This window comes from Ruditapes philippinarum, unplaced genomic scaffold (assembly GCF_026571515.1).
Source record: "Ruditapes philippinarum isolate M1 unplaced genomic scaffold, ASM2657151v2 ctg1009_1_1_1_1, whole genome shotgun sequence".
Taxonomy (NCBI): Eukaryota; Metazoa; Mollusca; class Bivalvia; order Venerida; family Veneridae; genus Ruditapes; species Ruditapes philippinarum.
Genome location: NW_026853088.1, coordinates 51,395 through 74,796, shown reverse-complemented (window position 1 = coordinate 74,796; position 23,402 = coordinate 51,395). Strand labels below are relative to the sequence as shown.

The 23,402-nt window shown below is 33.6% G+C and overlaps 1 protein-coding gene across 1 annotated transcript in view; it reads left to right on the top strand.

Annotated features, from left to right (window-relative positions):
• Nucleotides 1-6,538: 6,538 nt before the first annotated feature.
• Nucleotides 6,539-23,402, top strand: part of LOC132733546 (ecdysone-induced protein 75B, isoforms C/D-like) — a 60,084-nt gene continuing 43,220 nt past the window's right edge. Inside the window, exons 1-2 of the mRNA XM_060720206.1 lie at nt 6,539-6,680; nt 10,562-10,797. Of these exons, the coding sequence (XP_060576189.1) occupies nt 10,634-10,797 (164 nt within the window). The 5' untranslated portion in view covers nt 6,539-6,680; nt 10,562-10,633. The remainder of the gene's footprint in view (nt 6,681-10,561; nt 10,798-23,402) is intronic.

The following is a 23,402-nucleotide window of genomic DNA, read 5'->3' as shown; positions in this document are numbered from 1 at the left end:
TTCAGATTAAGCCGTCCCTTGTTTTCAAATTGTGCTTCTGGGGTGAAATGGGGCTCCACTTTGACCTTTAGACCTATTTCTCAGGTGAGCGATCCAGGGCCCTCTCTTGTTCTTTTTATCACCTGATTTTCCTGAAAGGATTTTAATCATACCCACATTCACATGATGTGGATTTGCCATTTCTCAATACGGGAACCACTCAAGCGTCAGTACGTCGCCATCGTGTCTGCTTTAAATGTTCACCTAGACAAGCCTATGTGCAGATCTGTTCCAGGTCGAGGTCAAGCTTTGGGGTCAAATAAATTTTTCGTCCGCTTGCCCCTCAAACTTTGCTAAAATTGTCACTTTGACGAGGCAATGTGCAAAAGGAAAGCGAGAATGAAGATCCACAAGGCAAAGGTAACGTTCCCAGGACGCAGCTCCTGACACACCCAAACTACCAGAGCTGGGCACCCAGAAGGCACCAAACCAAAACCGGGAGTGGACATAAGGGCGGTGAAAAGAGAGGGACAAGTAATGTGAAATAATTATAAAAACTATGCGACCCAAGTGCCAAATTGATGTAAATGTCTCCTTGAAGGTCGTCTATCAGACCATTTTGTTGTCTCCATATATACCCCTTCAAGAATTCTTTGATCTCTGCTGTAATATAAATCTCTGAAAAAGGTGGTTTGCGAATTACCCTTGCCGCCTCTTTGCATGGTCAAGGTCACCCTTCACGGTCAAAGATCAGACACTTGTCAGTTCTATAAATCATAATGCCCCTAAAACTTGCCCAGACTCCTGGTCCCGTGTTCACAAAGATTTAAGGATCAAGATCAGGATCCAATTTAAAAACGAAAATATTCTCTATTGTTAATAAGTATAGATTTAGATATTTGAATTTATACTTGATGAAACTGGACTTGAAGTAGCATTTTTATGAAATTTTAGAATAAATTTATTATTTTTGCAAGATACGGGCATTTTACAGTTGATCCAAAAATTGATCTTGATCCTTACTTTGATCCGATTATTTTTGTTTTTGTTCTGTTATTCTTTGATTTTATCCAAAAATATGTTGGTTTCTTTGCAAATCAGCATTTTGTTTCATTTCGAATTTCTAGCAAAATACGATAAGTTTTAGTTCTATAATACAATGAAAATAAAATAGGATCACTTGGTCCTGATCCTGATCTTTTCTTTGTGAACACGGGTCCTGAGCCGACGTCACCCTTGAAGCTCAAAATTCAAACATTTTGTATATGTCTACACTAAAAATTCTTTACTTTTCAGTGAATTTCAAATATACACATGCAATGATAAATTGCATTACATAATTGTCATAGAGATCAGATTGAGGGTGTTTGCCACTCCTGTGGCAGCTCTAGTTTAAATCGAGTCGAAGTTTATCTCTTTGAGGCAACGGACAGAACCCAGATTTTGGATGCACATCTTTGAAATCACAGTCCGTTCTTTGTCTTGAACATTTTTTTATGTGTAAGGCAAATGTTTGCTTCGAGATGAAGAACATTATATTGTCGGACATCATTTTTGTAACGATTAAAATCGGTGTAGGCTTTATATTTTGTATCGAATGATACTTTGGTGGTGCATAATCAATTATTTCAGGTAGTCAGCTTATAAGTATCCAGTTACCCCAACTATTAAAGGACTCGTGATAGGGCAACAAATAAAATCACATTTTATGTGCCCCACTTCAAAGTCGATGTCACATTTAAGGAAAAATTATATTGTTCAGCTTCTTTTGGTCAACTCTTGAATCGCTGGATTTAGGCATATTTGTGATACCTGGATCAAATGTTCATCACCCAGGATTTGGGTAACTTGTATTGTTACCTCCGCTGTAATGATGAAAGTGATATTTATAGTTGAGTCAAATGTTTGAATATGCAGGAACCTTCGCTTTAATGTCGAGGTCACATAACTTCTCAGAAGTACATGAATTTGCTATATGGCAATGAGTAAGCATGGACAGCAATCGTTTGGGTTCAAGAATGAAGACCAGATACCCGTATGCTCGTACCATGGGTCGATTTTCTTTGAGAATTGTTCAAAATGGTGGAGTTGTGTAGTGAGGCCGTGGAAATAGTTTGAGTCAGCAATGATTTGTATTGCAAACTCTGTATCTTTAACCACTTGTGACATACTTTGGTCAAATGTTTTTCCTCAATGAAACAATGCAAAAAAGTGTTCAACCCATATTTCAGATGTTGACGTGCAAGATTAAAGGTCTGTGTCTGCACTATATCTTTTGATTGGCTTGAGACATTCTTATGTGAAATGCTCCTTCAGACGTCTTGGTATATATTTGAGCTGGAATTTGTGTTTTCTCTTTGTCTTGAACCGTATTTTAGGATATCCATAAAGTTTTTCCAAATGGTTATTTCATCGCGCAGATGTACGTTCGACTTGTTTCGCATGATAGTATAGCTACACAGAACGGATATGGTTTCAAACCCCAAATACATGCAGTAAGCAAAGCTGAAGGTTGGTAACTTTACCCCATTATATAACTGTTGACATTATTTTACATATTGTTATATGTAAATGTCAATGTGTATTTTAAAACTGATTCTAGTTGTCGGACACATTTTTCAATCTAAATAGAAGATGTTAAATAAATACATTCGTTACTTATTATACAAAGACTACACCGTCTGTTTTTTTATATATATCAAAGGTCACGTGGTAGAACTATTTTCAATCCGTTTTAACTCGGAGATGATTATGAATAATCGTCGATGTGTCCCAATTGTATCCCGACGAGTAAGTATTGCTTAGCCTTTGCAACACTTATTCCTACTATTTTTAGTCAAATATAAAACTTCAAAAAGAAATCCAACGAAGATCATATTTATTAGTCACAGATATTTCTCTGAAAATTTTATACAATTGTGTTACTTTTTTGCTTTTACCATTTTGACATTTTACGATGTATCCTCATAATTGTTATCGTTTGTTGGTACGACCACTTCATGTCCCGCCTTTTTTGCCCGCTCCTGTCCTAGTCGGTGCCTTTGCGGTGTCCCACTGTGACTGGGTTTTGTCAGGACTGCATTCTGTGAACGTTACTCCGCCTTTTATATGAGCCGCGTCACGACAGAACCAACATAGTGCGTTTGCGACCAGCATGGATCCAGACCAGCCTGCGCATCCGCACAGTCTGATCAGGATCCGTGCTGTTCGCTATCAGTTTATCTACTTGTAATAGAGTTGGTAAGCGAACAGCATGGATCCTGATCAGACTGCGCGGATGCACAGGCTGGTCTGGATCCATGCTGGTCGCAAACGCACTATGTTGGTTTTGTCTTGACGCGACTCATATATTTTATTATTTTTCCTGTTTTACATCCATACTACGCGTGTTGCATGTTTCTATTTAACGTGAAATTATCAAATAGCTTAACTGAAGTTGCAATAGGCAGACTAGCATAAATCCGAAATGAAAGTATACTTATGTAAAACTGCATAATTAATCACCATGAACATTGCAACACAAGGACTATGTGGCGTTACGAAAAACAGTTTCCGATGCTGTTCGGCAAAAACAGTAAAATAAATGTATGCATGTCAGCAGTTTTTTTTTATTTTGGGCTACGTCACACTTAAAAAATGCATCTGATATTCAGCTTGGAAGCTGAAACTTAAAACAGAGTGTGCCATAATCATTGCCTGAATGAATGGGCACTCAAAAATTTTAAAATAACACACTACCACTTACCTGGAGAAAATACGTGCGATCGTAATAATATCCATAACTCGGTAACCATTTTGTCGAACTGGCAACTATTTCGCTCGCTTGAACTAGGTGTGCAACCTCTTCTTCAAGTTCTGCCGCTTGTTTAATTGTATTCTCTCTCTCACGTGTTGGGTTTAAAGGTCCATTATGCCCCAAAATGACTTTATTTTTATTTCTCTAAAGATTTTTTATGTCATATTAGAGGTTCCAAAAGCTACTCATTAGCAAATTACCTGAACCATATTTTGCTTCTTCAGTTGTGGTCTTAGCTATATCTTAGCTATTAGTACAGTTACAGTGATTTAGTATTTTGTAAGGAAGACTACTTTTGTTTACATTTTGCTACTTTTATAACAAATAATTTCACACTGAGCGCTACTTTAATGTTATAAAACTCATGTTTACCCTTTCTTAAGAAGGAAAAATGGATTTGTTTCTGGGGGCAAAATGTGTCTTCAAACAGTACTGTTTTTACATTCTTCCGGTCCCTGTCATCGTTGGATTTGCTTTGGCCCCTAAATGCGTTCAATTCACCTTGCTTAAGCATATATAAATTGTGTTTACCTTTCTCAGGACTCTTATTGTCTTAATGAAACAGATCAACAAAATGTAAGAGCCACTGTTTTAGTAGGAGTGGTTCAGGCGTAATTAAGTCCTGTACAACAACACGTGACGTGTAGCTCAGTGAAAATTAATATATTTCGATATTTCATTAAGAAAAGCATTATCCGACGAATCCCATTTGTTTCAAAGCATTTATAAATGCATCATGTCCAAACTTAGAGAATATTAATTCCAATTTAGACTAACAGCAAAAATTCTGCGCGCGATTTAATGTACATATACTAGTAACTAAAACAAAAGCAATGCAGAAGTGAATGAAGAACTTACGACTTGTCTTCATTCATTATTGCGAAATGATCCGACATGATGTTATCCATAACACGTAAATTCGTTCATTAAAGACACCGGAAAACATCGTCTTGTCTTACACGAGATTTTAGCACCGGTGCATACATGGATACTAGAAAATCCTGAATATGCATGAAAGAATTTTAGCTCCCGTTCTTTCAGGAATATACCATCCAAAGATGAACACATAAGAGATAAAGATTTGCATGACATCAAATCTATCAAACTTACGTTATTTGGCGTTAATTTTTGGTAACTTGTCTAGATTAAAGAAAAATAGATTGAGACGCAATTTTTGTGTTTTGTTTTTAGTTAGTATGGAAAGAAAATACATGTACAGATGGCAAGGACCATACATTCTTGCATAGAAGACTGGCGTTTCCGTGAGTTTTACCCATGCCGGAAATTTCATCTGGCATGGGGGGTGCCAGATGAGTCGCGTGCCAAACAACAACGTCATTTTAGCGCACTTTATGAATGAACCGCGTTAAAATGACGTCGTTTTAGAAGGGAAATATGTGCTTAGGATGACGTCATTTCGCCGTTGTTATTTAAATTGTAAGTTCATACGCTATTGTAAGAAAATAGTTATGGATGAAATGACTTTAATTTCTATAAACATATATCATAATGATGTAAACCATTTTAAATATGAAATAATATGGCAGAATATGCAAGAAAAAATATCTAACATATGTTTGCGGTTCGGACCGAAATATCCGTCCCTCGGGAACCCGCCCATGGGCGGTAACTCGGCAAGCCTCGTTACCGCCCAATGGGCGGGTCCCCTCGGGACGGATATTCCGGTCCGAACCGCAACATATGACAGATATTATTATTAAACTAATACTTAGAGGTTATTATACACTGTTGAGTGCAACTGAAATATAAGTCTGATATAGGTTTTGCAGCTGTATACGAGGCCAACAGATTCAGTATTCTTCAAACCATGTTAAAAGACTTTATTTCACACATATTTTTGACAAAACTTTATTACCTCAAATACAATAAGAATTTGATAAATCTTATAGATATTGGAGTCTACAAATGAAAACGAGGCTAGATGGGTACGATATGCATTTGATACAGAAAATTGGGACTTTAAAAATGAAAACGAATCTATATGGGGTGGGATTTGATATGGACGTTTTGGATTCTGAATATGAAAACGAGGCTTAAATGATGAGTTGATCCAATTATGATTTTTGCGTGGTGCAAATGCTAAAAGTGCTTTGGTAATATTTGATAAGGTGTGAAATAAATGTCCATACACTCACGCTAAATGCGCTCTGTTGCAAAAAAACTTCTAAGATATACATTCCTATTCACTATCCACTAAAAACGAACAAAAATCCTCTATTTGTCAAAGGACTACAAGTGCTGTTTTTATTCAATGTATACTCCTCATGCAACTTTTGCTTATAAGCACCATATGTTTGAGTGTGAATATTTTTGGGATAATTTTATTAACGCCGTGCGAAAAGGTATTAAATGTTGCTTTACTGCTTTAAAATTTATGAAATGAACAAATGAACCCCTTGCTCGTAAACTGGAATCTGGAGTTTCCGGCCTTCTCTTAATTTATAGTATATTTTTATATATAGTTTACCTTTCATTCCATAGAATTGACAGAACTAGCAAAACTTGTGTTTAAAACTACATATAATGCAAATAATGCAAAGATAATTGAACGTTCTGTTAGATAATTTTGACGAATTTGGACTTCCATATTTTGTGGTACTATCTAGGTCAAGCTATTTCCTTTAATATCACTTATTTGCGGACTAAATGCAGTTAAAACGACATTTTTGTATTGTTTTGCAAAGATGATATAGTCTTTTTTCAAAATATTGCTATGTAATACCTGATGTTTGTAAAAATGCACAGTGACATGCGCTGATCACATATTATCGACCTTGACCTAAATGAGAATAGAAGTGCCCGGATGTTACGTTGTGTATCCATTTTGTAAACGCATGTACGTTTAGGATTATTTTCAACTTATTTGCTGACAATACCCTACCAGGTGAGGAAAAACTTATATATCTTTTGTGCTTTTGAACAAGCAAATCTTTGTCGCATTGATGCAAATGTTGACATATTTTAAAAAATTGCGTAAATAATAAAAAACAAATTGTTTTTTTTTTCTCTCTCAAATGTTTTCGCTGTCAGAGTGAACTTATATATGTAGATTTATATAGTCATAGATCTAATTATGTTTTCGTAAACAGATTAAGTCGTTATCTGCCCCCGGTAGGTAATTAAAATCATTGTATTGCTGAATAGTTAAGAAAATACAAGATAATGTAGATATCTACTTTTGAAATTATTTTACGTATGACCAAATGTGGAACAAGTAGGCCTACATTTCTAACATGTTAACACATTGGCATAACAACTGACCATAATCTGATAATAAAGTGGTTATTCTCTGTAAATTTACCACAAACAAAATTAGGCATGTTCAAAACTGAACAGTAAAACAGAAATTTGTGCTTGATTACCTGTAATTTTGACATTGTCATTGTTAAAAAATATCTCAGTGCAAATATCTAGCTACATGTAGGCATCTGCTGAGTGATAAATATGTTAAGACTTAAGGATATATTCACAACATCAGTACTTTTTACAGATGTTGATCAGTTTTTTTTACTGTGCAGCGGTGCTGATCAAATCTGGAATGGAAAAATGAAATTACGTTGTCCTTGTTCAGAAAGTAGAGCCAGAGTACATGTATGTATTTACAAAATACTCTGATAATTTATATCAATGGTACGGGTTGGAAACCACCAAAACCAGACAGCCCCCAAAACACTTGTTTTTCCTTGTAATACATGCCATTATTTCTAGACTGCTTTTCCGGTCACTTTTTCCTGGAGATCAGCATGCTAATTGTTTCGTAAATTTGCATAACTAGCATGACTAGTGGCATATAACCTTGATTATCAATCAATATAATTACAACTTGCAAATATTACAATAACTTAAAACGGACAAGATACTAAAAATATCGGCATTTTTCTATCTTTTTTTGTAAAGTAATTAAATTAGATCTATAAATTCAGTAAGTCATGAATAAGAAAATGCTATTTTTTAAGCATGGACAATTTGCCAGAGGTTTTGGTTGAAATAGCTAAAACTTTTGCAGATTACTGAAGACTTGATTACATCATGTTATTTAAGCAGTGATTTTCATGGTACACAAGCTCTAATTGAAGTCAGTCAGTGCTTTAATGTGGAGTCAATATATGCTGGCTAGTTTTTAATTACAGTTGTTGACACCTTCACCCAGCAAGCCACAAGGGGTAAACAATTAATCTTTTAATTGATCTAAAGCATTGCTGATAATTGTTTGTTTGAAGGGGCCACATAGATTTACCAATTAAAGGATTAGAGTCATCAATTCCTGTGTATTACTATACTGGGGACAATGATATTTGCATGCTAGAATAATTCATACTTACTTGAGATTTCTTTTTATTAAATCATTCCTGGCCAGGGGATGTCTCCATGGCAGTCACTTGATTTCTGGAAGAAACCCTGACTTCTGAGACGTTTTGGCATCTATGTCTTTGTTCAGTGGTTGTTGATCAATCAGTTGCTTTTTATCAATAATAAAGGCATATTTCTTCCTGTAGTGAAAACAATTTACTCCCCATCATGGGCATCACATAAGATTGTCAACATAATCAGAAATAAGCAAACTGTTCCGTTAGTTTGGTGAAGAACATATATGTACTTGTTAGGTTACCTGCTCTAACATGAAATTTGTAAGGAAAAATGTTCACAGATTGTCCAGTTGATGGTCCCTAACCAGTATAATATTCCACCCTAGTCTTACCTTTGTGTTGTCCAGCTATATATTGTTTGATGACAATGACCTTAAATTGTCAACAAAACTGAATTTATTAAAAATATTAATCATGAATTATGGGTCATTTTACCACACTGACAGTAACAGGTTTACTGGTAATACTGCGCATCCATGTCTGAAACCGTATTCTCAAAATGGTATAATGAAAATTCACATGTTTATAAGATGGTAAATGTCAGCATCAAGTGTTGCTAGTGACTTTCTTATATATTATTAGTACATGTATATTATTTATTGATTTGATTTTCATGTATTCTATGACAAAGAACATGATGATTAATTCAAATGTGACCTCAACTTTTGGATGACCTTGAGCATCAATGTCAAATAAGAACTTTGAGTTATATTTTGTAACAAGAAAATAAAGTATTTTAGGAGTAATATTTTATTACGTTATTCTTTCTCAGATGTGTCTAACTTTAGAAATAATAATGTCAAGTGTGGCACATGCTAAGAGGTCACTGGTGGCTCTTGGTTCTGGTTGTTTTCTTTTCTTTTTCAATTGAGTCAGAAGACATTTTAACATTATAAGTCTTACAGCACATTATGACATACACATGTACTTCCGGCACATAATGCTTGGACATACTCAGTTCTTTTTTAAAAAACTGGCCATGGTTTGTTCGGGGATTTACACTTTTGTCCTCTTAGATTGATCAAACATCTATATAGAACCCATGTCAGAATGATACTAGTCACATTCTGTTCCTTTAAATACGCTCAAAAGGTTAAAGTGTGCATATTTATATTTTATGCGACCATGTGATTACAAGAAATGCCGTAACTCATTGGTAAACGTTGATGAAAATACTTGTCTGTCAAATGAGAAATTAAATTCTCATTTGTTTTACTGTCCACTTTGTACAGTTAAGTTTAACTGACAGCCGCATAAAATTAAATCTAGGAGATAGGCCGAATGATGATTTGTATACATCACATTGGAAAAATTGTATTAAACAGTTATTAATTTTTCATTTGCTGTTTTGAGATGGTCAAATAATTAGCATTTATAATAAAAGTAAAATGGGGTTTTATCTCGGATGGTTTCTTATTAATTACAAATGCCATGGTTTTAACACTTTTTCTAGTCATATAATTAAAGTGATTTATATAGTAGGCATGCTTAATTAAGTGCATAAATGTTAGTAACTTAGTTACAGGTATAGAATTTGAAGCATTTTTTTTTACTTAGCTGGGCTAGGGTTATAAATGAGATACCATAAATGTGGTTATATTCTTACTGGAAAATGGTATCTTTTTATTAAAATTCTCGTTAAAAACATAGAATTGGTACTAAAAGTGTTTCTTGTTGTAAAATCAGTAAAGACATTTGTTTCAGCTGTGATTACAGAATGTTTCTAAACTTCAAGTGACAAATTTTGCCCAAAATTCCCAATCCCTAAGGTATGGGTCATGCTGCAGAAATATTGAGAAAAAAACAACAACAAAAACCTCAAACCCTGTAAGTCCTTGCAGTTTTCACAGTATATACATGTAAAGGAAATCACTGTACCCAGGCTGTCTTGCGGGCCTAAAGAATTCTTTTGTGTACCCTGTCTTGCAATTTCAATCATGTGTTACTTCCGATCACTGCACCCGGGTCCCATGTTTGGAGCCTATATATTTCAGCTTGAAACTTTCTGGTGATAACAGGAAGTAGATTTGTTCAAATACTGTGGTTCTATAATCATCATGTTGACAAATAGTTTAAATCCAAAGCTATATAATTTTGTCTGAATCAGAACAGGAAATAAATTTTAATGAAATGCTTTTTCATGTCTTTGTTATATGATGCTATTGTCATACATAAAAAGCTGTGAACTTTAATGGAAGGTGATGGAATATGATATGCAATAATGTATGTGATATGAAGTAAAATACTGAGTATAAATTTGTAGACGTCGGAAAAAAAATAGTGTCATACAATTGTAAATGTAGGCAACATTATTCTTATAACCAGTATATGTACTTCATCATTTTCAAAGCTCTATGTACTTAATTAGTCTTTTAACCTGAGAATTGTAATATTTCAGATTGTCTGTATCGGAAGCTAGAAATGCGCCAGGGTATCTAAAAGCAGTAGTTGTATCGATATCGTAGATTTCATGGAAATGTCAATAGTCACATCAACTGTACCATCATCGGGCTATGATGATGTTCCGCAACAATTGTCACCAATAACGTCGGCCGTACTGTCACAACAGATTCCTATCTCAAACCTGACCACACCAATTACTTTAAGTATCAGCACCCAGCCGGCTAACAGCAAGTGAGTATTGTTTAGATTATACATGTACTGTAACACAATAGTTACAAGTTTTAAACCATTATGCTGAATTTGACAGAAGTTGCCTTTTTTCGTTAAGGTTTGGCAGTATGTTTTGTATGAACAGCACGGACATTCAACATGGACATTCAACATGGTGCGTAATATTGAACCAAAAATGTTTAAGAATTTCACTTAGACTTAGTATGCTGTATGTCAGAGTGACTGACTGAGAGGAATATTTCATTTAAATGCATGAATATCATTATACCCTTCATTTAAAGAAGGTAAGGTATACATACGTGTAGGGTATATTACAGGTCCTATTCCCAATACAAAATAGCCTCTCATTTTTAAAATCCTCCAAACAGTGGGGAAAAAAATCAAACTATTTCAAGTTTTAGATTAAAAGATTGGGAGAGGGGAACAACACATCAAAAACACCAGGTCGGTTTATATATTTAATATCACTACCGGTTTCGGGTAAGATATATCCTTCATCAGGTTATTGAAAAAAATTGAACTGTGTTGAAGTGTTTACAGGTGATATGACAATTAACATGAATAAAACTTGAGAGTCATAAAGTTTTTTAACTTAATTAATTACTAAAATTTCCCAGAATCCCACATAAATTTTTCCTCATTAAAGCAATAACTTTTTCCAAAAGAAGGTGGAAATGTTCTTAGATTGTCCAGTCAGTGAAAGTCAAAATATCAATGTATTGTCAGGTCTCATTGGTATAGATATGATTATGATTAGCAATTTAACATATCAATTTAATTAATAATCTTTCATTTATGCAATAAGTAAACTTAATATAAATTAACATGAATTTTTGCTTCTATTTGCTGTTAATTAAAATTCTCTTTCGCCTGTGCAAAGTAAGCAGCCTTTACTGCTTATATTGTGTAATGTTGTTTATTCAAAGAGGACTTTGACACCTTGTTTAAAAAAAAAACAACCCAAAAAAACCAAACATATCCAATATTAGATATGATATTTTTTATGATCTTTTCTACATTGTATTTAATACATTTCACATTTGATTGGATTATATAGTTTGTTGCATTGTTTTAATACTTGATGTACATATCAATACAACAATTTTTATCTATGACAGTCCTATTTGCTCAGTGCTGTTTGTTAGATTAAACATTTTGTCTGAAGAAATTATTTGATGTATGATTTTGACAGTTGATTGTCTTATATTTTATTGTGTACTGTATTTTTGAAAAAGGAAAAAAAGAAATAGGAATTTTACAGTAACCAATAGAAACTAAAGAAAACTTATTTGAATAAAGGAATAGTTTTTTATTGACAGAAATTTTTTTGTAACAATTTGTTAGTTAATGAAAATGCAGACTTGTTTATTGGGAATTTGATGCTTCTGAATTTGGGGAAAAAAAAACCCAAATGTTTAGGCACTGGGAATGCTTCAATTTGCCTGAAAAGTAAAAAAATAAGGGGGAAAAAAGGGCTGAGAAAATGTACAGCACAGTAGAGTTAAAGTCAAGGTTGCAACATTACTATAACATGATGACATTTGGAAAATTTTCAATCACATGCTTGCAGGGTGTTTTATATACTTTCTCACAGTGATTACTTAAATGTTGTTAGCAGATATATTGTATCAAAGGTCAAGATGAAGGTGACCGTCCATTACTCCAGATAAATTTAAGTTTTTTCTTGTAATTCATGACATATTATTATATAAATGTGTGAGGGGAGGGGGCGAAATGGGCGGGAAGGGGGGGGGGGGTCTGTTCAGGATTACTAGGAATGTTGTGTTTTAATATTGTAACAATGAATCAATTCAAGCTCATATCTATCTATGGTATGATGTATTATTGTCATAATGTAATGAATCAACCTATTCTCAATTTATCTAGGGAATGAAGTGGAGGCTGGTCTAATACAGACCTCTTGTATTAGGAATGTCTATGTGATTTATGTATTTTTCTTCAATTCAGATAAATTTCCAAACATAATCATATATGAAAATTGTTGCCAAATTATTGCCAGCTGGTAGTTGAACTTAAAGATGTCCCAACCTTTTTATGATGGACTTAATTGTGAGGCTTTATGATGTTTCAACAATCTATTATCAGGGATGTCAGAAGATGAAAAGTTGGAAATTGATAGAACCTGAAATGATTTTCTCCTCTAGGGTAGGCTATATTGTGCTGGGTTAACCGGCAAAATTAGGATAAAAACTTATATTGCATTGTAAATTGAGAAATATTTTTGTCACATTAATTGTCTTTGATGAAATTTAAAGGTTCGAATAGGGATGGAGTTGTGATAAATATTTTTGCTTTCCGCAGCCTTGAATATGTTTCCATTGTGATATAGAATTTTAGAATTTAATAATGGAAGTTTCCACTCAAGTTGATTTAATGTCAAGGAAACCATTAAGGGAGAATAACAAGACATAATACACTGATATAATACTACATGTCTTTCAGAAAAAGTAAATTCAAAGCTTAACACAATTGTTTGTAAGTCTTGAAAGAAGGTGTAATATAAATGAAAAAGTTTGTTTTTCTGTAAAATAATTATATCAGTAAAATGAAACAGTATAAATATCACATATTTCATTATGATGATAAAAGTTGTATGTCCTCCATATGGCTGCAAGGTTTAATGTCATTCTCTTGAATAAGTTGAAAAACAAACATTTTCTGGAAATATTTGTCATGTGGGTTAAAAAAAATCATTAGCAGCCATAGATGCTAACTCTTTTACCTTTCCAATGGTGATAAATCGCAATTATTCAGTGTCACTATTGTTGCAATTCTAGCATTACAGATATACACTGTGTGAACACTAAAACCATTACTGTCCCTCCTGAAGGTCAATATATTCTTTTCTGTACCCCCACTGCAATGTCTTAGCAAAAAATTTTGTTTATACATCAACTTCAGGGGATATTTCCAACTTGCACTGTGCAGGGGCTTTTACCAATGACTGTCCAGGCAGCTTTCCCAGGCCTGTTACCAAAAGTTAAATTGTTTGCTATTTTCTGTTGGTGGGATTAGGTAATTTGCTCCATAAGTAGGTGTCTTATTATCTATTACACCATTGTTTAAAGCCAGTTAAGATAATTATATATTCTGTTTGTCCAGATATGTTAGTTTTCTTATTGATCAGAGGAGGAATAAAACTGACATGGTGAGAATAAGGAAATGTTTGCCCTGGTAACATAATGCTTATTTTCCGGGAACAACACTAATGGATTTCTTTAACTCACAATTTTCAAGAAAAAAAAGAGTGGATGTGTTAATCAATAAAAACGATTAAGTATCTGAAACAAGGTCATGTACCTGTTTTTTTAGCCTGTTTTCAGTTTTTTTTTATTTGTTTGTATAATTGATTTGTTGTTTTTTATTAGAAGAAAAGATTTCAGTGACTTGAAATTTCTTATATCATAGAAAATAAAGATTGGCATTATAATGCAGATCTGAACTTTTACAGAAAATACAAAATAAGTGTTATTTTAATCATGAATGTTTCACGATTATCATACTGTTTGTCTAGCCTGAGGGCAGACTTTGCTAAATTAAATAACAAAGGTCATTGTGAAATAAAAATGTTTTTTTTTTTTACTGTAAAGTTTGTAAACATTTGTAATTTTTCCTTGTACAACACATTATGTAATGTGATTTCACTGGTCTTTTTATTGGTGGTATGTTGAGGAAAGTCCTAATGCTATGCAGGAAAGGCATTGGGCCGTCCCACTGCAGCAGCTAGGGTTAAGTGCAGGGATTATAGCGGGGAATATTTTGAATTAAGTTTTTTAACCCCACATATATTCCAACGTCAATGGGTTTGTCCCCTGGAAAGAAGGAATATTTGAAACACCTTTTTGATCATCATCATCATCATGTGTCTTCACTGTTCACCATTCAGTCTGCACTTATTTTGCAATTTTTACAAAAAAAAAAATTTGATTGGTTTTGCCCAGATTGAAAGATGGTAATATTCAGATGTAGAATTATGTAGAATGAATTGAGATAAAAAGCCTAATAGCCTATGAAGAAATAGTTTTATGCTATTTTATCACATAATCATATGGACATGTAATGTATAGATATTAAGAATTATATTTATTTCAAACAAATAAGATGTTGACTATATATATTTAATGACCATAAGGTCAATTCTACATGTGTTAGATAGAATAAAGTATCTGATTTTGATATAAAGTTTGCTCTACAGTCTTTCATAAATGAAATTTAAAATTTAAAACAAAAAAAAGAGAGAAAAAGGTTTAAATATAATCAAAAATGCAAGATAATAGTGGGACAAAATATTAAACTCCTGATCTTTTCCGCAAGTCAAGGAAAAATGTGCAACTTTTAAATATCATTTTGGCAAAAATATATAAAGCCCAGCTCCAGGTGTAAATTAATATAGGAAAATATCCTATCTTTAATATATCATAATGATATCTCAAGTAGCAGTTTAATTTGATTTACAGTAAATTATTTGTGATCTTAAATGCTTGTTGAGTCATGAATTAATGAGGCATTACATAACGCTTCAAATGCTGTAAACATTTTACAAACGACATTCAAATTTTAGTTATCAGAGCTGCGTGTCCTTATACTGGATTTGAATATAATCTTTAATTTCATAATAAATTCAGAATTTATTTTACTCCAGTATAAATACATCTTTTTCCATGATATTTTATGAACCAATCTAATTAAAATCAGCTCAAAATAACGCTCAACTTTTAGATCTAACCGTGACCAAATACAAAATAATTTCTTGTATGCTCATATCACAGGCGAGCTTTCATAATTTTGAAAATGATGTGATTTCTAATTTTAACCCTTGAAAAAACCAAAACTAAGTAGGTAATTTTCACAATTTCGAGAACAAACATGACGTTGTAAACTGGCAAAACAATCTTGCCTATTAAAAATGACTCTTTTATTTGAAGTTAATTTGTTAAATATTACTTAAAACATTTTTTTCTAACAAAAATCAACAATTTTTTTAACTTCTACGGATAAGGGTATTTTAATACTTCTTCTAATGCCTATGTAAAAACCAGTTTGATTGCATTGTAAATAGCTTTCTCAGGAAATCCAAATTAGAAAGAAGGCGAAACTTATACGGTGGTATCTTTTAAAAAGAAATAAGTAGATCTGAACTTAAGTCAGATTGTGTAATGAACCTATTGTTATTGATATTTTAGGTAATGCACCTTTTGTGCCCCCACGTTAGTGGCGGGCATTTAGATTTACCCTTGTCCGTCCGTCGGTCCTTCCGTCCGTCCTTCCGTCCGTCCGTTCACTTTTGTGTCGCACGTAACTCAAAAAGTATTTGACCTAGAGTCATGAAACTTTACAGGAATGTTGATCAGCATGTGTAGTTGTGCACCTGGGTATTTTCGTCTGGATATTTTTAGTATTTTCAGAGTTATTGCCCTTGACTTAGTAAAATTTTGCAATTTTCAACTTGTGTCGCACGTAACTCAAAAAGTATATGACCTAGAGTCATGAAACTTTACAGGAATGTTGATCAGCATGTGTAGTTGTGCACCTGGGTATTTTCGTCTGGATATTTATAGTATTTTAAGAATTATTGCCCTTGACTTAGTAAAATTTTGCAATTTTCAACTTGTGTCGCACGTAACTCAAAAAGTATTTGACCTAGAGTCATGAAACTTTACAGGAATGTTGATCAGCATGTGTAGTTGTGCACCTTGGTATTTTCGTCTGGATATTTTTAGTATTTTCATAGTTATTGCCCTTGACTTAGTAAAATTTTGCAATTTTCAACATGTGTCGCACGTAACTCAAAAAGTATTTGACTAAAGTCATGTAACTTTACAGGAATATTGATCAGCATGTGCAGTTGTGCACCAGGTATTTTCGTCTGGATTTATTTAGTATTTTTAGAGTTATTGCCCTTCACTTAGAAAATTTTTGCAATTTTCAACTTGTGTCTCAAGTTACTGAAAAAAAGGATTTGACATAGTCATTAAACCTTATGGGCAGGTTGCTCAGCATATTTAGATTTGCACCTGGGGTTTCGCTTGTGGATTTATCCAGTATTTGTAGAGTTATTTCCCTTGACTTAGTAAAAAGATTGACAGAACAGTGGCGCGGTGGGGGCACCCGTGTCCTATGGACACATTTCTAGTTGTTATTGATATTTTAGGTAATTGATATTTTAGGTAATGCACCTATTGTTATTGATATTTTAGGTAATGCACCTATTGTTATTGATATTTTAGGTAATGCACCTTTTGTTATTGATATTTTAGGAAATGCACCTAATGTCATTGATACATGTATTTTTAGTAATGCACCCATTGTCAATTTGTCATTGATGTGTTAGGTAATGCACCTCTTGTCAATTCTGTCATTAATGTTTTAGGTATTGCATGTCATTGATATTTTAGGTAATATACACCTAATGTCATTAATATTTAAGGTAATGCACCAGACCTATTGTCATTGATATTCTAGGTAATGCACCTATTGTCATTGATATTCTAGGTAATGCACCTATTGTCATTGATAGTGTTGTCCCGATTGTCTCTGAAAATCGATAACTAATCGGACCACCTCAAAATCGGCGACAATCGATAGTCCTTTTTAAAAATCGATAAAGTTGTATAATACAAAAATTGCCTGTCACGAAGTTGTATTAGGTATTTGTGTTTTTTGTTTTGGATTCAAAAGGTACATCTTACTTTAATCTTGGAGACAAGAGTTTATTTATTCTCAAAATGTGGTCACTACTGCAGAAAAAAATACATACAAGGATTGGTACCTTAAGAAAAAAAGGCCATAATAAATGCGAACCTCGATTATACTATCTGCAGACAATCGATTTTGGTGGTCTCCGATTATCGATAGTGATTTTCGAGTCCGATACCCAACACTAGTCATTGATATTCTAGGTAAAGCACCTATTGGCATTGATATTCTAGGTAATGCTCCTATTGGCATTGATATTCTAGGTAATGCACCTATTGTCATTGATATTCTAGGTAATGCATCTATTGTCATTGATATTCTAGGTAATGCTCCTATTGGCATTGATATTCTAGGTAATGCACCTATTGTCATTGATATTCTAGGTAATGCACCTATTGTCATTGATATTCTAGGTAATGCATCTATTGTCATTGATATTCTAGGTAAAGCACCTATTGACATTGATATTCTAGGTAACACACCTATTGTCATTGATATTCTAGGTAAAGCACCTATTGTCATTGATATTCTAGGTAAAGCACCTATTGTCATTGATATTCTAGGTAATGCACCTATTGTCATTGATATTCTAGGTAATGCACCTATTGTCATTGATATTCTACGTAAAGCACCTATTGTCATTGATATTCTAGGTAAAGCACCTATTGTCATTATTATTCTAGGTAATGCATCTATTGTCATTGATATTCTAGGTAATGCACCTATTGGCATTGATATTCTAGGTAATGCACCTATTGTCATTGATATTGTAGGTAATGCACCTATTGTCATTGACATTCTAGGTAATGCACCTATTGTCATTGATATTCTAGGTAATGCACCCATTGTCATTGATATTTTAGGTAACACACCTATTGTCATTGATATTCTAGGTAATGCACCTATTGTCATTGATATTCTAGGTAATGCACCTATTGTCATTGATATACCAGGTAATGCACCTAGTGTCATTGATATTCTAGGTAATGCACCTATTGTCATTGCTAGTGTCATTGATATTCTAGGTAATGCACCTATTGTTATTGATATTTTAGGTAATGCACCTATTGTCATTGATATTCTAGGTAATGCACCTATTGTCATTGATATTTTAGGTAATGCTCCTATTGTCATTGATATTCTAGGTAATGCACCTATTGGCATTGATATTTTAGGTAATGCACCTATTGTCATTGATATTCTAGGTAAAGCACCTATTGTCATTGATATTCTAGGTAAAGCGCCTATTGTCATTGATATTCTAGGTAATGCACCTATTGTCATTGATATTCTAGGTAATGCACCTATTGTCATTGATATTCTAGGTAAAGCACCTATTGTCATTGATATTCTAGGTAAAGCACCTATTGTCATTATTATTCTAGGTAATGCACCTATTGTCATTGATATTCTAGGTAATGCTCTTATTGGCATTGATATTCTAGGTAATGCACCTATTGTCATTGATATTCTAGGTAATGCACCTATTGTCATTGACATTTTAGGTAATGCACCTATTGTCATTGATATTCTAGGTAATGCACCCATTGTCATTGATATTTTAGGTAACGCACCTATTGTCATTGATATTTTAGGTAATGCACCTATTGTCATTGATATTCTAGGTAATGCACCTATTGTCATTGATATTCCAGGTAATGCACCTAGTGTCATTGATATTCTAGGGAATGCACCTATTGTCATTGCTAGTGTCATTGATATTCTAGGTAATGCACCTATTGTCATTGATATTCTAGGTAATGCACCTATTGTTATTGATATTTTAGGTAATGCACCTATTGTCATTGATATTCTAGGTAATGCACCTATTGTTATTGATATTTTAGGTAATGTTCCTATTGTCATTGATATTCTAGGTAATGCACCTATTGGCATTGCTATTTTAGGTAATGCAGCTATTGTCATTGATATTTTAGGTAATGCATCTATTGACATTGAAATGTTAGGTACAGGTAAATGCTCTTGTATGTTGCCCCCTGAATGGCATTGGCAAAGAAGAATAATTTGCCTTTTCTGCCAGCATTGATAGCTGGACCAGCTGCAGTTTCATGCAGGGGCATCCATGCAATCTGAGCAAGTTTCTGTACTGCTGGCCACCTAATAAATAATATTCTTACATTGAAATCATTTAAAATCATTTAAGAGGATTAAACACAAAAATGTTTCTTTTCAGCATGCTAGAGCTCTCAAGAAATTGGAATATTTTTAAACACATTTTGTTTAATGCAGACTTAAAATTCTAAGACTAATTCTCTTGAATTCTGAGGTGTGATAAAATTGTTATTACAGTCTGTACCTCTTATATCGAAGACCTCTATTAGCAGCAACTGAATTTGTCTATGCTTCCAGTGCAGACCAAGAGCAATTTGACTGTCAACACTTACATGCTGACTGATTATGGTCTGCATGTACTGTTTGCTATTCAGTCAGTACATGTTTTGAAAATTTCCCTAGATACATGTATGTTGAACGGTTTTGCCCAGATTGAAAGATAGAGAAGTCTATTTGAGAAACTTAAGGTTGGTAAGGGTTAAGTGAAGTTCATTTAAGATACTTATGGTGGTAACTCAGGTTAAAGAAGAATGTTATTGTATAGGAATCATGGCTTGCCTGCATGTATATGCTACTAGCTATTAAATAACAAAGCTTGGTGACACAAGTGGACACAATTTTGCCATCTAACTCGGCTTGATGCTTAATGATATATTATAAATACTCTTATCTGTATTAAACAATGGGCAGTTCTAACATTGATGCAGATTTACGTGATACTCTGACGTTATTCACAGCCGTTTTTTGTACAATCATGCATATTATAACCAGTTTTAGTTTAAGACACGATATTTTTAGCTTTAATAATGCTTCCATTTATATACTCCATAAATGTACAAGAAGTTTATGTAACAAGATAGACTATGTCATATGCAGTCTTTGTTAATGTGTCTTTGTTAAACTTCTTATGATTCACAATTTTGAATTATCACCGATATTAGTCTCGGGGTTTGACAAAAGAAATTGCATGCTCTCTTGGCATAAAGCCTTGTACCGGTGCATGGTTCAAACATCAGCTATGGCCTGGATAGTTTGCATGATCAATTTCTATTAATAGATCCTTTTAGGGAGACAAAAGATAAAGATAAGGAACAATTGTTTTAATAGTCAACATTGTGATTATAATTATAATATAATATTCAGGGTTTAAAATTTATTATTAACCGATTGGCGATCCAAACCATCGGTTAAAATGCTGTTAAAATCAGTTGTATTTTCAGCCTGTATATTACATATCACTCTTGACCTTTGGCAAAATCGGTTGTTGTTTTTTAGCTCACCTGAGCATATGCTCAGGGTGAGCTATTAGGATCACTCTTCGTCCGTCGTACGTCGTCCGTTGTCCGTTCACACTTTTAAAACGACATCTCCTCTGAAACCATAAGGCAGATCATAATGAAACTTCACAGGGATGTTCCTTGTGTGAAGCCTTAACAAAGTTGTTCAAAGAATTCCATTCCATGCAGAACTTTGGTTGCCATGGCAACCAAAAGAAAAAACTTTAAATAACTTCTTCTAAAAAACCCAAAGAGCTAGAGCTTAGATATTTGGCATGAAACATCTTCTAGTGAGTGTCTACCAAGTTTGTTCAAATAAAAGCCCTGGGGTCAAAATTGGCCCCGCCCCAGGGGTTCATAGATTTTCCCTATATGTACATGTATATAGTAAAAATTTAAAAAATCTATTTTTAAAGAACCCAAAGAGCTAGAGCTAAGATATTTAGCATGAAACATCTTATGGGTGTCTACAAAGTTTGTTCAAATAAAAGCCCTGGGGTCAAAATTGGCCCCGCCCCAGGGGGTCATTGATTTTTCCTATATGCATATAGTAAAAACTTAAAAATCTTCTTTTGAAGAACCCAAAGAGCTAGAGCTAAGATATTTAGCATGAAACATGTTCTAATGGATGTCTACCAAGTTTGTTTAAATAAGAGCCCTGGGGTCAAAATTGGCCCCCGGGGGGACATTGATTTTCCTTATATGTGTATAGCAAAAACTTAAAAATCTTCTTCGAAAAAAACCCGAATAGCTAGAGTGTAGATATTAAGCATAAAACATCTTCTAGTAAGTGCCTACAAAGATTGTTCAAATAAAAGCCCTGGGGTCAAAACTGGCCCTGCCCCAGGTGTGTCATTGTTTTTAAATATATGTGTAACGAAAGAAAAAACTTAAAAAACTTCTTTTAAAAAATCCAACAAGCTAGACCTTTGATGTCTAGCATGAAACATCTTCTAATGGGTGTCTACCATGTTTGTTCAAATAAAAGCCATGGGGTTTAAACTGTGGCCCCGCTCCGGGGGGCCTATATACAGGTGAGCGACTTCAGGGCCATCATGGCCCTCTTGTTTTTGAGCATCTGTTGCCTCAGATAAAAATTAAAACTCTGTAATATTTGCCTAATTTACCAGACAATAAGGTTGTTTAAATATAAGTTGACTTTTTAAGTGTGTGTATTAAAGAGATGAAAAAAAAAATTTGACATGACAACTTTCCATAAATACAGCAAATTTTTATTTCTTCATGGGCTGATCAAAATATCAAAAATCAAAAATTTTAACATTAACTATATTAAAGATGAGATTAAATGGATTTCAAAAGCCAGGCTTCATTAAGTAAGCCATAAAACTGTTGTAGATTTAAAGATTTTGCATGTTTTTTGTCTATTTATATTGTTAGAACAGGATGCAGTTTGATGAGTGACTGCCAATCATCAGTTTAGTTTGAGTTGCAAAGAGTTGTTGCCCTTTCATTAAAAGTTATTCTTCTGAACTATATTCAGACAGTTCTCTCTTTTTGTTTGTTTGTTTGTTTGTTTGTAATTTATTACAAAACAAAATCTGAAACTACAATTTTCCAGCTGTTAAAACGATTCCAATTTCCAAGGTTTTATATTATTTTAATTTCCCCTGAGTTCTTAAACTATTCTTTAAAAAAAAGAATGTTATAAAGTTCACTTTATACCTCACAGATTCTGTGATTGTTCGAAGGGTGAAAATGAATTCTCTTTAGCCATAAAATAAAGCTTATCATTAATGCCAGCAGACAGGTATAAATCACACTTTCTTGGAAATACTCCCTTGACAAATTTACTTTCTATAACATCATGTCTGGATGTCAAAGAACTTGCCGAAAATTTGTGGCTCTATCACAATTCTAAGCAATAGGAACTGTCATTATGTCTATATTGTCTTAGCCTGGTGGTGTCTCCCTTCGTTGATTTGACTTGATTTGACGGATGTTATTTAGGTAGTAATTTGACAGCATAATGAATATATTTATTTCACACAAGAAAAATAAATGGATAAATTTATATATAAAAAAATATGTACATTGTACATTGTAGTATCTTACCATAATTTTGTTTTTATTGCTTATTTTATGAGGTACCTTAACTCAGGAACTCCGTGAATTCAAGAATGATCTCAACAAAGCGTAATTGTTTTGTTTCCTTCTATTGCATTTCTTTGTACATAAAAAGCTTCTGTAAACCGCAAACTCTGGATTGCACAAACCGGAACGATTTCAGCAGAATATTTGTTTATTTTCAATGTAATTAAAACCTCTTACAACTTACATCTAGCTTTAATGCTTAATAATTTACTTTCCCCTTATTGCTGTGGGTTTGAATCTCGACAGGGACTTTGGATTCTTTCATGTGAGGAAGCTATCCAGCTTAGCTCACGGAACATCGGTAGGGACTTTGAATTCTTTCATGTGAGGAAGCTAAGATCCAGCTTAGCTCATGGAACATCGGTGGTTCTTGACTCAGGTGCCCATTTGTACCTTAAATAATGTACAGAAGGGCAATCTGAAGTT